The 13,992-nt window shown below is 67.3% G+C and overlaps 4 protein-coding genes across 5 annotated transcripts; 2 read left to right on the forward strand and 2 right to left on the reverse strand.

The window, feature by feature from the left end:
• The first annotated feature begins 71 nt into the window (after positions 1–71).
• INKA1 (inka box actin regulator 1) lies at positions 72–2,481 on the forward strand. The gene is made up of 2 exons (XM_068201563.1): positions 72–232; positions 1,555–2,481. Exons 1-2 carry the CDS (start codon positions 194–196, stop codon positions 2,422–2,424), a joined length of 909 nt encoding a protein of 302 aa, XP_068057664.1. The 5' UTR covers positions 72–193; the 3' UTR covers positions 2,425–2,481.
• A 75-nt stretch (positions 2,482–2,556) lies between these two features.
• Positions 2,557–10,772, reverse strand: UBA7 (ubiquitin like modifier activating enzyme 7). Of its 2 annotated transcripts, XM_068201558.1 has the most exons (24): positions 10,707–10,772; positions 10,432–10,597; positions 9,647–9,781; positions 9,473–9,579; positions 9,197–9,287; positions 8,944–9,085; positions 8,741–8,838; positions 8,491–8,637; positions 8,252–8,410; positions 7,980–8,087; positions 7,820–7,900; positions 7,580–7,735; positions 7,315–7,480; positions 7,041–7,237; positions 6,733–6,797; positions 6,401–6,575; positions 6,222–6,296; positions 5,676–5,865; positions 5,408–5,517; positions 5,234–5,320; positions 4,968–5,159; positions 3,204–3,305; positions 3,025–3,125; positions 2,557–2,737 (listed from the first exon to the last, which is right to left on the reverse strand). In XM_068201558.1, the coding sequence occupies exons 1-24, from the start codon at positions 10,745–10,747 to the stop codon at positions 2,611–2,613; spliced, it is 3,018 nt and encodes a 1,005-aa protein (XP_068057659.1). In that variant the 5' UTR covers positions 10,748–10,772; the 3' UTR covers positions 2,557–2,610. The 2 variants fall into 2 exon arrangements, with proteins under 2 accessions (XP_068057659.1, XP_068057660.1); XM_068201559.1 differs by lacking the exon at positions 3,204–3,305.
• A 158-nt stretch (positions 10,773–10,930) lies between these two features.
• Positions 10,931–11,851, forward strand: TCTA (T cell leukemia translocation altered). Its single transcript, XM_068201566.1, has 2 exons — positions 10,931–11,293; positions 11,749–11,851. Exons 1-2 carry the CDS (start codon positions 10,962–10,964, stop codon positions 11,789–11,791), a joined length of 375 nt encoding a protein of 124 aa, XP_068057667.1. The 5' UTR covers positions 10,931–10,961; the 3' UTR covers positions 11,792–11,851.
• Positions 11,852–11,894: 43 nt separating this feature from the next.
• Positions 11,895–13,962, reverse strand: AMT (aminomethyltransferase). Its single transcript, XM_068201564.1, has 8 exons — positions 13,682–13,962; positions 13,527–13,607; positions 13,286–13,417; positions 13,043–13,121; positions 12,776–12,921; positions 12,506–12,686; positions 12,239–12,394; positions 11,895–12,131 (listed from the first exon to the last, which is right to left on the reverse strand). The coding sequence occupies exons 1-8, from the start codon at positions 13,937–13,939 to the stop codon at positions 11,953–11,955; spliced, it is 1,212 nt and encodes a 403-aa protein (XP_068057665.1). The 5' UTR covers positions 13,940–13,962; the 3' UTR covers positions 11,895–11,952.
• Between the last annotated feature and the right edge of the window lie 30 nt (positions 13,963–13,992).

Consider the following 13,992-nt stretch of genomic DNA (forward strand, 5'->3'; position numbering starts at 1 on the left):
CGGTGCGGGCCGGGCTCACGTTACGGCGGCCCCATTGGCCGGGGCGGGGCGGGGCGGGGCCGCCGGGCAGCGCCGGGAGGCGGCGGGCACGGCCGGGCGCTCCGTCCGCTGTCGCTGCTGCTGCTGCTCCGCCACCGGCACCGGCGGCTCTGGGAGCGGGGCAGGGAGCGGCGCCGGGGGAGCAGGACCGGGCATGCACAACGCCCGCCCAGACGAGCTCGGCGCCGACCGGGTGAGTGCCGCCGCGGGCACCGGGACGGAACGGGACGGGACGGGACCGCCGTGCCCGCGCCCCGCCGCTCCGGGACTGCGGGACTGCCGTGACGTCCGGGCGCTGCCGGTGACTTGAAGGCCGTGACATTACACGCGAGGCCAAAGGCGGCGCGGGGGACGTGTGCGCCCGGTGGGACTCTGGTGGTGTGGGGGCACGGGTGGCCAGAGGCCACAGTGTCCAGCTGTCAAGGTGCCAGCGGCACCGTCCCCCCGGAGCTGCCACCCTGCCACCCACCTAGGCTACTCCGAGGGACGGCGGTGACAGGGTGGCCCTTCGGCTCTCCTGGGCCTGCCACATGCTTACCCAGCACCTCACAACCGGCTGCCCCAGTGTTCCCGGGCCAGCGGCGGGACTGGGCGGCTCGGAGTGGTGGCACATTGCCACTAGGGCTGGATGAGAGGGTCGCAGCCAGCGGGGAGAGGGACAGGGATTGGGACGGGGACGTGGAGAGGGACAAGGACAATCCTGCCAGCAGCTCTGTCAGGGCCAGCCAGAGAGAACAGAATTATCGGTCCTGGAAGCAATCCCTCCTGCACACTCAGCTTCCCGCGACTCCAGCGCGGAAAGGAAAACGGACGTAACACCCTGCTTTTGGGTTCAGACAATAGGAATTCAAGAGCGAGGAGCGGCCCGGCTGCGGGAGCCAGGAGTCCCTTCCAGCGCCCGCCCGGCCGTGCTCCGTTCAGCCCTGGCTGCCTTGGCCCCCTGTATCTCCTGGCGTTTGGGGGGGTCCCGGGCCTTGGGCGCAGGCCTGGCTGCACCCTGACGTCACCTGGGGTGTCCCCAGCTGGAGGGCACAGGGTGGGTGGGTGGCCCTGCCAACGCACGGGGGCAGAGCCCCACCCGAGCACCCGCGGGTGCCCTGGGGCTGCCGCTGGCCCCGTGCCACCGAGTGGGACTCTGCCGGAGGGGTGTCCCGGCTGCCTCCCTACCGAGAAGGGGGCTGTCGGGGGGGGCAGTGGAACGCCCGCTCCTACGTGCCGTGGCCCTCTGTCATTTCCCGCAGGCACGGCCGGGGCTGGGTGCCTGCTTGCTCACCCGACAAGCCGCTGCACGCCGGCCGGCTCCGCGCAGAAGCCGCAGGAAACCGGGGCCCGGGGCTGCAGGCAAGCCGGGACCTGCGGCCCGCTCTCCGCACCCTGCTGCACGCCCATTGCGCCAGCGAAGCCCCCACGAGCCGGGGCGGGGGGGGCGCGGGGTGCCGAGGAGGGTGGGATGGGGATCGCGGTGCTGGCTGGGGGCAGTGGCGACAGCCGTGCTGATGTGGCCTTTCCCTGCAGTGGTGCCGGCGGGACGCAGGGCCGACGCTGCGGGCGCACATGCACGGCACGCGGCAGACACCGCACCACCCCGGAAGGGCGACGGGGCCGGCCCCCCGTCCCCCGCGGCCCGGCTCGGCGGCGGACTCGGCCTGCAGCCTGGATCCCGGTGGCGAGGAGGAGGAAGGGGGGGGCCCGGCCGCTCGCTCCCCCCCGGCCAGCGAGCGCAGCCTGGAGTTCGACTCGGGGTACTCGGAAGCGTCGGGGGGCACGTGGAGGGAAGAGGAGGTGCCCGTGCGGCGCCGGCATCTGCTGCCCTGCCAACGGGCACACCGGCTCTCCGCCGGTCCCGCCGCCCCACCGCCCGCCCCCGCCCGCCGTGTCCGCCCCAAATCCACCTCGGACGCCTGCCTGGAGCAGTGGAGGGCCCTGGAGCCCGCCGACACGCAGGACTGGACCGTAGCACTGCTGTCGCAGAGCCGGAACCGGCAGCCTCTGGTGCTGGGCGACAACTGCTTCGCTGACCTGGTGGAGAACTGGATGGACCTGCCCGAGGTGGGCGCCGAACCGCGTCGCCGGGCCCCCGCCGAGCCCTCCCGCCGGCTGGGCAAGCCCCCCGCCTTCCTGCTCAGCCTCTCGGGCAACGTACGCCGTAAGCTGGCCAACATGGCCCGGCCCCGGGGGGCCGACGGTGCCCGGTCGGGGGGCCGCGATGCCACCAAGCGTTTCTCCTGCCCGCTGGGGCTGGGGGGACAGCCCAAGGGCGCCTGCTTCCACCAGTCCCACAGCAACATCGCCCAGCTGGCCACGGACTTCCACCGCTTCACCGCCTTGATGAACAGCCGCAGCCGCCAGCCCATCATCTGCAACGACGTTATCGGCTACATTTAGCCCTGCTGCTGTGGCCCGCACCCCCACCCTGTAAATAAACCCCCGTTTTATATGGTCTGGGCGCCGCAGCGTTTATCAAAGGGAGTGCCTGTGCCCCGGGGCAGGGGCAAGCAGGAGGTTTTTGCAAGGAGGGCTATTGCAGCCTGCAGCTTTTATTGCATGGGGCAGGAGGTGCTGGCCCCTTGCTCAAGGTAGGGAGCACAGGAGAGGGGGACGGGTATCTTCAGCCTCAGCATCCTCTCCCTCACACATATACAGCAGCTCCAGGTCCTGCTGCTGCGGCATCCTGGCATCCTCCAAGCTCTCGGATAACCTGTAGCAGGGAAAGGGCGGTTTGGGGGCACTGGCTTGTCCCCCAAGGCTGGCTGAGTGCTCCGGGGGTGCCTTGGGCCCCTTAGGGGTGTCCAGCCAGGCTGGTGGGATGCAGGGGCCAGCAGCAAGGGGCCGGGCAGGGGTCCTGCCACGGGAAGTGCTGCCGGCAGGATGTTTATCCAGCAGCCGGCTGGGAGCTACAGTGCAGCTGGAGTGGCTCAGGATTGAGGCAGTGGGGGCTGGAAGTCCCCCCGGAGGCAGGATTGGGCCCTGAAGCCAGGGACCTACCTCTGTGCCTGCTGCCGGGCCCGTGTCTCTGCATCTGCCCTGCTGTCATAGAGCACGATGTCGCCACACAGGAGCATGGTCACGGTCCAGCCGTATGTCCTCTGCAAGAGGTGGGTGTCAGGATCTGGCTCTGCATCACCCAGGGTGACCTGACTGAGTGCTGACAGTGCTGGGCTCACCTGCAGCCAGTCCAGCACCTCCTGCACCGTCACCGCCTGCCCATCTGCGCCGACTGCCCGCATCTCCAGCCGGTCCCAGCAGCTCCACTCCCGCCCGCCATACTGCCAGGGGGTAGCAGCCAGCACTGGCACCCCATGTCCTGGCTGACCAGCCCCATAGGGCGGGGACTGGTGCAGCACAAGGGCTGGGGGACATCAGGGCAGGCAAATGGGCAGGGTGATGGGGCACCATGGTGGTGCAGGGGCAGTGGGGGACACAAATATGCCCCCAGCACTGCTGGGGTCCACTTCAAGGGTCAGTGTCATTGTGGGGCCGGCACTGCCCCTAGCCCCGGGCCAGGACAGGCATACAAAAGGCCATTGAAGTGTTGCCCAGCCCCACACAATCATCTCTTCTCATGCCTGTGGCCCCACGACCCCTGCTCCGGCCCAGGGAGGCCAGTGTGGTGCCAAGCCCGGGGCCAAGCGCCGGACGCGGCCCCGTGCCGTCTGGCAGGGCTACGCAGCCATCTGCCCTCGCTGCAGGCAGCGCCAGCACTGCCCGCCTGGCCCCAGCCTCACTCGGGGTGGGGGGTTTGTTCACACCTGGTCACTCTCCCTCCTGCTTTCTGCTGCCTTCTCACCTCCGCCTTCTGCTGCCTGCACTTATCCCACTGGTGAAGAGAAGGGCTTAACCCCATCCTCACCGGGGCAGCAACTGTTCGGCACAAAGGGAAAGCCATGGCCTGGCCCTCCACCACCAAAGTACATTGCCCTGGTCCTGGGAAGCATATTCCTCTGGACAAGGCTGGTCCCCAGCGTGGGCTCCCCAGGTCCCCATGGGGACATAGGTCGCACCAAGCAGGCCTTGGGGACATGTGTTCCCACCAGAGCCAAGCAGCTGGGTGTGAAATGTCACGCCGGGTGTCCTCGCCCTGGCACGTGGAGGTGTTGGGTGCTGCTGCAGGAACCTGAGGGCATGGCCAGACCCAGCTGCATCCTCCATCCAGGGATGATGCCAACCCAGGGACACTACAGCCAGGATGGCACAGGGCTGAGCGTGGGGTTTGAGGGGGCCGTGGGGCAGCCATCAGCCCGAAGTGGTGCTGGAGCCGGCGCAAGGCAGTGGAGTCGCCTCCCTCCCCCTCTTCCTGCCCCCGGCCCTGGGCCCCCCGGGCCAATCTGGTTCCAATCGGCGCTTCCTGCCGTGCCGGAAGGGCTGCCTCGCACGCCATAAACCCCCAGACAAAGGGGCCTCTATAGCCCAGACGGTCCCAATCTGGGCCTGCCCCCACCCCCGCTCTCCCTCCCTGGTTCCCCACCGCCGGGACCCCCGGCCCCGCTCCCCCGGGCGGCCCTTCCCGGCCCGGTGCCAGCTGCTCTCTGGCTGCCGCAGCTGGTTTCCATAAGCCAGATGAGTGCGGCTGCAGCGGCCTCCCACCCCTGGCTGCGGGGCTCAGCGTGGGGCCTGCCGTGGGGCAGTGGGGCTGCCTCGGCCCCACGGGCACCCCAGAGCACCACAGCTGGGCCTGAAGCTGGGTGAATGGGACAGTGGAATGTCTCACTGCTGGGGGTCAGCCAGGGGAAGGAGCTGGTTCCTCACTGCCTGGCAGCATTCCCAGCCCACTGCAGCACCCAGATCCATTTCTGGAGTGCTATGGCCCGGGCTGCCCTTGCTGCATGGCCACCTCCTTTCCCCTGGGTCCCTTTGACATTGTCCCACAGCAGATGCCACTGGCCCCTGGGTGTCCCCCACCTGCACTTTCCCAGGGAAGAGGGTCCTACCCGGAAGGTGGGGGCTGGCGGGGGCTGCACACGGAGCAGCAGGCAGGCAGACAGGCTGATGTTGCTGTTGCGGTAGCAGCTGAGGTCCTGGCACCCCCACACCAGCTTGTAGACCTCCAGGCACGCCAGCCCGGCCACGGCTGCCGTGGTGGTGATGATGGCGGGCACGATCCGCCCAGCAATTCGCTTGCTCTGAGGACAGGAGGGCGTCAGCAGCTGCCCCACACAGGACAGGGACGCCTGACCCCACAGGCTGCCCCTCTCACCGTCAGCCAGTTGGCGGGGGAGATGCCGTAGTTCTCTGCACGCAGGTTGGACGCTACTGTGATAAAGTCTATGTGGACATCGTTGTCCTGTGGGGAAGAGTGGGGGGACATCTGCATCCCATGGGGACATCAACCCCCCCAGGCTGAGCAGGGCCACCTGCCTGGCTCCCCTACCTTCTCAAAGTGGATGGGCTCCATCAAGGGTGCATGTGTGTCCTCATCCCCCACTAGCTCCTGTCTCCACTGCACCAGGTCCTGGGTAAGCTCTGTCAGCTGCCTGTGATCTGGGGGCACAGGGACGCCTGGCATGATACTCCTGCACTGTGGCACTGCTGGGGTGTCCCCACCTTGGTCTGGGTCATCTTGGTTGCTGAAACAGGGACAAGAAGCCACAGCCCCACCACCACCAGGCTGGACCCAGGAACATACCTGGGAACCTCACCTGTGGGAACTTGTGCCTCGTCTGTGGGTTCCTCTGTGAGGGGGATCTGGAGCCCTTCCTGGGGTGCAAAGCATGGCAGGACCACATCACGGAGGACAGCCTGGATGGCTGCCCGGTCCCTGCATGGTGGCACCCTGTGTACTCGGGCAAAGAGATGGGCAGCAGCCAGGACATAATCCAGGTGGGTGTCCTGTGAAGTAGAACAGGGGTGGCCCTGGGGTGCCTTGCTGGTCTGGTCCCGCATAGCCAAGGGCTGCCAGCACTGCCTGGAGCTGTTAGAACTGCCTGGCTTTGCCCCAGAGGCTCCCAGGAGGAGGAGCCTCTCCTTCTCCTCTGCCCACAGAGCACGTGCAAGCTGTCCCCTGCAGTGCCCTCACCGACTGGGGGACAGGGACAGACCCAGCCCAGGACCAGGCAGCCCTGCACAGGTTGTGGCAGATAGAGCACAAGTACAGTTCAGTATTCCCTGTATGCCCAGCACAGGCTTGGCTCTCCCTCTGCCCATACCATTCCCATATGAGACCCCACAGCTCTGCCTGCACTCACATTGTCAGGGTTGAATGTCAGTGGATGGGGACAGCTCCTGTCCCCAGCCCAGAAGGGGACACCCGGGCTGGTTTCCTGGCACAGGGAGAGATGAGTCAGGCCCAGGAGTGTGTGCCCCTGGCTGCACTGAGGTGGCCAGTGGAGGGACAGGGATGCCAGCCCTATGGTGCTGGGCTCACATGCTCCGGGGGGTAGATGTGCAGCAGCTGGGCGATGGCATCATGGTAGCAGCTCTGCCAGCGCCGGCGTGCCCAGCGCACACAGTCCCGCCAGTCCTGCGGCCGCTCCCGCAGGCTGTCCCGCACCTGCTCCAGGACCTTCCCTGGCGGCTGCTGCTCCAGGAAAGCTGGGTCCCTGCAAAACCAGGCAACTGTTGATGCTGGCCCAAGAGCAATCCTGTGAGGCACCTGGGTGGGCTGTGGCAGTCTGGCAGCCTCTCCCCATTCCCAGCAGTGCCCTGGCAGAGCTGGAAGCTCCTCTCCCAGTGTCACTACCCCTAAAGTCCACTCACTCCATGAACTTGTTGACTTGTTCTGCAGGTAGCTGGAAAAGCCCCTCGAACTCCTCACGGGCCCACTGTGGAGGAGAAACTGAGGTGTGAGAAAAGGAGGTGTTGAACACTGGAACCTCCCTCTTATACCCCCAGCCCAGGGGGAGGGGGAGGCTGTGGCAGGGCCAACAGCAGTACTCAGGCTGCCAGCAGGAAGCAGCTGGGGCCATATCCTGCCCATGGCTCACCACTGGAGGGGACAAAGGGAAGGAAGACAAAGGTCCCGATGCCTCCTCGCTGGGTGCTGTGGCTGGGGCAGCTCAGCCTACCTGCAGTGTGTGCTGGATGGTGCGGGGGAAGTGCCGCAGGGTGCAGAGGGGGAAGGTGCCATCCCTGGGGGTGCTGGCTGGCCCCAGAGGCTTGGTCAGGGACGGTACCATGGCCAGCACGTTCCCCTGTGTCCCCTCCGTGCCCGAGTCCAGCAGCGGTGTGTGACAGCGGAGACAGCGTCTCTCCAAATAGGTGCCTGCAGGGAGCCAGGAGTGCTGGGGACCCAGGGAGCATGTCCAGGGGCTTGGCCCCCTTGCCCTTCCTGGCACTCACGGGCCTCTATCGTGTCCAGGGCGCTGGCAACGCCATCCAGGTGCCGGAAGAAGTTGTCCTTGTAGAGTATCTCAGTAGCAGGTCCCACCTGGTTCTGGTGAGCTGTCACTCTGACATCAGGGTTCATGCGCTGCACGGCTGCTGCGGCCACCACCGACTTTGGCTCCTGCCAGGGCAGAGAAAGGGTGGGCAACCCTAGAGAGCCCCTGGGACAGCCAGGAAGCCCTCTGGGGGGAGCTTAAGCCCCTGCCTCATGCTGCCTCACTGATATATCTGCTGAGCGGTAGAGAAGCTGCCGATGGAGGTTGGAGAGGGCAACAGTGTCCATGTCAGTGACGATGAGCTCTCCATCCGGCCCTGCCGCCAGCCCCATCATGGCAAAGTTTTTCAGCAGCTCGCAGCCGATGGCACCAGCTCCCACCTGTCAGGGCAAAGATGCTGCAGCTCTCCGTGTGCCAGTTGGATGATCCGCAGCCTCCCAGTGCCATGGGCCCTGCCCGCTCACCACCAGGTACTTCTGGTGACCCAGCTTCTCCTGGAAATTGGCCCCGAAGACGGCGATCTGGCCATCGTAGCGAGAGCCTCTCTGCCGGGACAAGGAGCTGTGTGAGCACAGCAGCCAAGGCACCCCAGGCAGCCGGGAGGGGCTGGACACGGGGTCTCACCGGGGCACAGTCCGTCTCTGTCAGCTGCGCAGTCCCCGCCAGCGCCAGGCACTCCAGGGCATCGAAGTACAACCACTGGTCCAGGGGCAGGAACTTCCCAGTGATGGCCTGGGGCGAACAGCCCGCGGGCAGGTAGCCAGCGGGGGTGTTCCCCGTCACCGCGCCCCAGCCCTGCTGCCGGACCCGGCGTCCCCAAGCGGGCAGCAAGTGCCCTCTCGTGGCCACCAAACGCCACCGGATAGCCGGGGCCAGCGGGACCCCGCCCCGCTCACCTTCAGCACCTCCTGGGCCGCCAGCGCCCCGACCACGGCGGCCACGGGGCACAGGTCCCCGGCGCTCACGCTGGCGAAGGCGCGCACGATGTCCTCATCCAGGGGACCCTGCTGCGCTCCCAGGCTCCGCGCCAGCTCCAGCACCCGCTCGGCATCCGCCTGCAGGCAGAGGGGAGAGGGCAGTCCCCGGCAGGGTGGGGGGGGTCGGCAGGGCCGGCAGGAGCAGGACAGGGACTCACGGGTGCCCTGGGCCGTGGCAGGCGGCCCTGCTCCCTGCGGAAAGCGTGAAGGGCCTGGAAGGCGGCGTGCAGGCTGCAGCTGCGTGGCAGATCCTCGGGACTTGCCACCTGGATTTTGGGCTCCTCCAGTGCCTGGCACAGGGGCTTCTGCCAGCACAGCACCAGGGACTGGGTGAGTGTTTTCCTGGGGCCCAGCATGGCACAGCAGTACCCCAGCCTGGGTGGCAGCACTGTCGGGCCAAGGACTTACGTGGGAACACTCCTGGGGCTGCTGCACCTGTGAAACCAGACCCCCACAGCGGTAGGGTGAGAAGGAGCTGGTGTCACTGATCTCCAGTCTGAAGGCATCTGGGGATAAGGGGAGCACAGATGCCACATCACAGTCACTGCCAAGGACTCGGTGAGTTCCTCAACCCTGAGCTAGGGCAGCCAGGATCCCCCTGGAGGTCTCACCGAGCACATGCACAGGGATGGGCTCCCGGCCGTTCAGCTCTGTCATCCCCTGCACGCCAGAAAATGTCACCAGGTCACCGTCACGGAAGAGGTGGCCATGGCTGTTCTCTGTCCCCATGTATGTCACCACTCCTGGGCTGCCCTGAGGAGGGAAAGGCTATGTGAGCGTGGGGCACTGGACTGGGGTGGCATACAGCCAGTGAAAGAGGCAGGAACATTTTGGGGAACCTGCAGGGCCTGCCCTCCCTCCTACCTGGGTGATGTGCTCAACAGCAGCAGACACTGGATCCCCTTCTGCTGGGTCATCAACGACAAAGCGCTCCCCGAAGTCACAGAACAGCTGCCTGGAGAGGACCGATGGGGTTTTGCCAGAGGAAGTGCCCCACCAAGCTGCCTCAGCACTGCCATGTCCTGCCCAGGACGAGCAGCCCTGCCAGTGGGCTACTGAGGACATGGGCTGCAGCACAGGGCTGGGGCTCTGGGGACAAGGTGACCCACAGCCAGTGCAGGACCCCACGAGACCCCTTACCCTGCCAGCCCCTTGGTGTCAGCCACGATGAAGCAGATGCCCTGGGCATGGCAGAAGTCCCCAACCCGGAGCTGCTCCTCCAGCGGGGACTCAGTCAGCACCACCACCTGTGCCAGGTCTGTCAGTGAGCGCTGCCATCCCGGGGGTCCCCCCAGTGCCGGGATGCAGGCTCACCTGGAAGGAGGCAAGGAAGGCCTCCGACAGCTCCCCGGTGTGAGCCTCGACCACCACACGGGGGTTCAGCTCAGCCAGGGCCCGCTGGGACGCCTTGGCACGGTTCTGGCCTAGATCACTCTCTCCCAGGAGGAACTGCAGAGTGGACACGTGGTGGGGCACCCTATGGGTCTGGGGTGCAGCTCACCACTGTGGGGTGCTCCACAGGCCCTGTCTGCACTGGTAAGGGGGCCTCTGCTAAGGACCCCCTTACCTGTGACAATGAAGGGCACCCTGTGCCTTACCAGCCTCCCCAACTTGTGCCAATTATTGGAAGCCCCTCACCCCAAACCCATACCTGCAAACAGGGATTTTCCCAACTGCACCTGTACCTATTACTGTGACAGCCAGGCACATCCGTACCTGTTCCTGGGACTCCCACCTGAGTGTGCACCTGTGACAAGACCCTTCTATGTACCTGTATACATTATGGGGCCTTCCCATCCACACTCGTACCTGGTACTGGGACCCCCACATGAGTCTGTACCTATTACCAAGACCCTTACCAACACCTATACACATTATGGGGCCCCTTATCCATACCTGTACTCTGGGGCCTGTGCCTATACCCATACTCATTACTGGGACACCCGCCCATACCTCTACCTGTTACTGGGGCCCCTGACTGTACCTATTATCGGGATCCCCACCCGTATCTGCACCCCCTACCGGCATTCTCACTAGTTCCTGTTATGAGATCCTCACCTGTACCTGTCCCCAGGAGCCCCGCCCGGCCCCGCCGGTACCTGGTGGGTGCGGTCGGCGGTGCAGCCGGCACCGCAGTCGTGCAGGACGACGCGCCCGGTCCCCGCCAGCACCAGCGCCGTCGCCACCTGCGCTCCGGTCCCGCGCAGCCCCGACACCAGCACCGCCGATCCGGGCAGCCGCCGCGCGCCGCCGCCCAGCACATACCTGCGGGTACCGGCGGGGGCCGTCGGCGGGGGCCGGCACCGCTGCACCGCGCCCTGCCCTGCCTCGATCCCGCGGCGCTCCCGTCCCCGGGGCCGGTCCCCCCACTCACAGCTGCCGCGAGTACCGCGGCTCCTCTTCGCTTCCCGCCATGACGGCCCCACCCCGGGCCCGCCCCGGGGAGGAGCCAATCCCGCAAGGCCCCGCCCCGGCAGCGCGGGTACGGGACAGGCCCCGCCCCCAAACCGGTGTGCCGAGGCCCCGCCCCTCACCCCGCCCCCGGTGTCCGCGCTGTGGCGGCGGTGAGGGCGGGCTGGCGGGCACAGGCTCCGCCCCCCGGCAGCCTCGCCCCCGGTACCCCGCGGCCATGGCGGCGGTGGCGGCGGGCTGGCAGCCGCCGTGGCGGGCGCTGGCCGCGCTAGGCCGGGAGCTGGCGGCCGAGTGGGCGGCACAGGACGTGCGGGCCGCGCTGTGCCAGCTGCTGCTGCTCTGGCTGGGCATCAGCCTGCTGGGCGTCCGCCTGGCCTGGCGCGCCTACGGCGGGGCGGTGGCCGCGCTCTGCTACCGGACCGGCCCCGCCGGCCGCCGCTCCCCCGGCACCGCTTCCGGGGCCTCGCCCTCCCGGCCCCGCGCGCACTCCCTGTCCCCCGCCGGCCCGGCGGGACGCAACGGCGCCGCCGAGCGGCACTGCCCGCCCCGGTGAGTCCCGACCGCTACCGGGCCCAAAACCGCCGATTTCCCCGCTGACCCCCCGCGGGCCTGCCCGGCTTCCCTGCCCCGCGTCCGGCCGGTGCTCTCGGAGCGCAGCCCGGTGAGCGACCCCGGCCCAGTGCCACCCAGTGAGCATCCCCCCAGCTGCACCCCTGCACCAGTACAGCCCAGTGACTGCTCGCCTGCCCAGTACGGTCCGCGTGGGAGTCTCTGGGACACCGGCCCCCGTTAGCCCCCCCAGCTGTGGCTTCTGACAAGTGCCCCCCAAGCTGTGCCCCCGACCTTTGAGCCCCCCACCCCGCCCAACTGCACCCCAGACCAGTGTGCCCCAATAAGGCCCCCCGCCCTGCCCACCCCACACGGGCGGGCAGGTGCCTGCCTCAGAGCCGGGGCGCTGTGCTGGCTGCTGCCCCAGCCATGCTCACGCTGCCTCTCTCTTGCAGGGATGGCCCCGCAACAGAGCCCATGAAGACACACCGGGAGTGAGCAGCACCAGGACTGCCAGCTGGGTACTGCCAACACCATTAAAGTGCTGTGCCCACCTGCTGCTCCTTGTTTTGGCATTGCCAACATAATGAGAGAGGAAAGGGAAATGGGACAGGGGGTTTATTTGAGCCGGGGCACTGTGCCCACAGCATGGGCTGGCCTCACTTGGCCATGTAATACTGGGTGGGCACAAAGGGCATCTTGGTGATGACAGCAGGATGCTGCTTTTTCCGCACCTCGACGGTGAGCTCGGTGCCAGCCCGGCTGTGCGCTGCCTCCACATAGCCCATGGCGATGTTCTTGCCCAGGCAGGGCGAGGGACATCCACTGGTCACTGTGCCTGAGATGTGAGGACATGGGGAGGTGAACGGGGCCTGGCCAGCCCCTGTCAGTGCCAATGCCACAGCTTGGGGTCATGCCCGTGCCAGCCCCACTGCCCCCACCTACCCACAGGCCTGCCTTCAGGGCCCAGGATGGCCATGTGGGGCCGGATGGCAGGTCCCACCGACGTCAGCCCCACACGCCTGCGCCTTGGCTTCTCTTTCACTTGTGCCATGATGACAGCAGCACCGGGGAAGTCCATGGCCACACGCCGGCGCTTCCCTGCAGGGCAGAGATGGGTGAGGGTTGGTGATGCCTGACTGATCCCCTTGTACCCACTGGGGACACCTTGCTTCTCTGCCTGCCCCAAGGAGGGGGTGGAGGTGGACCTACCCAAAGTCCACATCAGCCCGGCCTCGGCAGGGGTGACAGTCTCATCAATGTCATTGCCGTAGAGGCAGAGCCCGGCCTCCAGGCGCAGGCTGTCCCTGGCTGCCAGCCCTGCTAGCCACACTTCGGAGACACCCAGGAGCTGCTCGGCCAGCTCCACTGCCCGCGCTGCGGGCACCGAGATCTACGGCACGACACGGGCAGGGTCAGTGGGACACGGCCTTCCCCTGCAGTGGTACCGCAGTGGGGATGCTGGCACGGTTCCCTGGGTACCTCCACGCCATCCTCGCCAGTGTAACCACAGCGCGTGACCCGGCAGCCCGGCACGCCAAAGACGGTCGTGGTGATGCTATTCATAAAAGAGAGCTTGGCCAGGTCATCCGACAGCCCTGCCTGCAGAACCCGTGCCATGGAGGGACCTGGGGAGGCAGGTGGCTGGAAGACAGCAGTGCCCGGGGAAGGGGGGGGAGGTGGGGAGGGCCGTGACATCCACCGGGAGAGGACCCGGCGGAGGGCAGGCCCATGTGGAGCCCCCACTACCTTGTAGAGCCAGCAGCGCATTGTCTGACACCTCCAGGTGTACGTCACTGCCGGTGGCCTGCAGCTGCGCCGCTCTGTCCTGCCAGGGTGACAGAGGGCTGCTAGCACGGGGGCCAGGCCAGTGCCAGCCCCACCTGTGGCCATGGCCACCTCACCCCACACAGCACGGATGTCACCAAAAGGGAGAAGGGCTCATTCCCACTGCGTGTCCCCCTCTCCTGCGGGGCTCAGGCAGCCCCATACCCTCAAGATGGCCAAGTCCTTGTCAGCACAGGCGGCATTGGACACCACGTAGAGGTGATCTTCTGACGTGTTTGTGACGATGAGGTCGTCCGTGATGCCACCCTTCTCGTTGGTGAGCAGCGTCAGGGTGCCCTGCGGGACACGGCCCACGGAAGCATGGGTGGGCTGCCTGGACCCTCCCAGGGCATCTCGGGGACCTCCAACCCCACTGGATGCCTGGTGCCTGCCCAGTGCCCCCTACCTGTCCTGGCTTCAGCTCGGCGATGTCCCCCACTACCAGGCTCTCCATGAACCTGATGCGGTCCCGGCCGTACACCAGGGTCTGCAAGGGGCCGGGGAGGTTGTGAGGTGGTGCGGCTACCCCCCTGCTCCAGCCCCCTCTCCCGACCCCGCTACCTGCAGCATATGGGAGACGTCGAAGAGGGAGCAGTGGCGGCGGGTGTGCAGGTGTGACTGGAGGTGGCCCTGTCCGTAGTGCAGCGGAAGGGTCCAGCCGGCGAAGGGCACCATCCGCCCGCCGCGGGCCCGATGCAGGGCATCCAGCGGCGTCTGCTTCAGCCCCTCCTCCCCGGCCCCGGTCCCCCCGGCCCCTCTCCGCGGCGCCGAGCCCGTGGGGCGGCGGGACAGCGCGGCGCGGCAGCCCGCCCGCAGCATCTTCCTCTTCCTCCTCCCTCCCGGCACGGCTCGGACCGGCCCCGGGGCGCCTG

The sequence above is a fragment of the Anomalospiza imberbis genome, chromosome 11, assembly GCF_031753505.1.
Source record: "Anomalospiza imberbis isolate Cuckoo-Finch-1a 21T00152 chromosome 11, ASM3175350v1, whole genome shotgun sequence".
Lineage (NCBI taxonomy): Eukaryota > Metazoa > Chordata > Aves > Passeriformes > Viduidae > Anomalospiza > Anomalospiza imberbis.

What these genes read in the sequence shown, in the direction of transcription:
- INKA1 (XM_068201563.1), top strand. Translation starts at nt 194, where the DNA reads ATGCACAACGCCCGCCCAGACGAGCTCGGCGCCGACCGG. An exon ending in ACGAGCTCGGCGCCGACCGG is followed by an intron (nt 233 to 1,554) that starts GTGAGTGCCGCC and finishes CTTTCCCTGCAG; the next exon opens with TGGTGCCGGCGGGACGCAGG.
- UBA7 (XM_068201558.1), bottom strand. Translation starts at nt 10,747, where the DNA reads ATGGCGGGAAGCGAAGAGGAGCCGCGGTACTCGCGGCAGCT. An exon ending in CATCCCTGTGCATGTGCTCG is followed by an intron (nt 8,839 to 8,943) that starts GTGAGACCTCCA and finishes CCTTATCCCCAG; the next exon opens with ATGCCTTCAGACTGGAGATC. An exon ending in CAGAGACGGACTGTGCCCCG is followed by an intron (nt 7,901 to 7,979) that starts GTGAGACCCCGT and finishes TTGTCCCGGCAG; the next exon opens with AGAGGCTCTCGCTACGATGG.
- TCTA (XM_068201566.1), top strand. Translation starts at nt 10,962, where the DNA reads ATGGCGGCGGTGGCGGCGGGCTGGCAGCCGCCGTGGCGGGCGCTGGCC. An exon ending in GAGCGGCACTGCCCGCCCCG is followed by an intron (nt 11,294 to 11,748) that starts GTGAGTCCCGAC and finishes TCTCTCTTGCAG; the next exon opens with GGATGGCCCCGCAACAGAGC.
- AMT (XM_068201564.1), bottom strand. Translation starts at nt 13,939, where the DNA reads ATGCTGCGGGCGGGCTGCCGCGCCGCGCTGTCCCGCCGCCCCACGGGC. An exon ending in CCGAGCTGAAGCCAGGACAG is followed by an intron (nt 13,418 to 13,526) that starts GTAGGGGGCACT and finishes CGTGTCCCGCAG; the next exon opens with GGCACCCTGACGCTGCTCAC. An exon ending in CGGGCTGATGTGGACTTTGG is followed by an intron (nt 12,395 to 12,505) that starts GTAGGTCCACCT and finishes TCTGCCCTGCAG; the next exon opens with GGAAGCGCCGGCGTGTGGCC.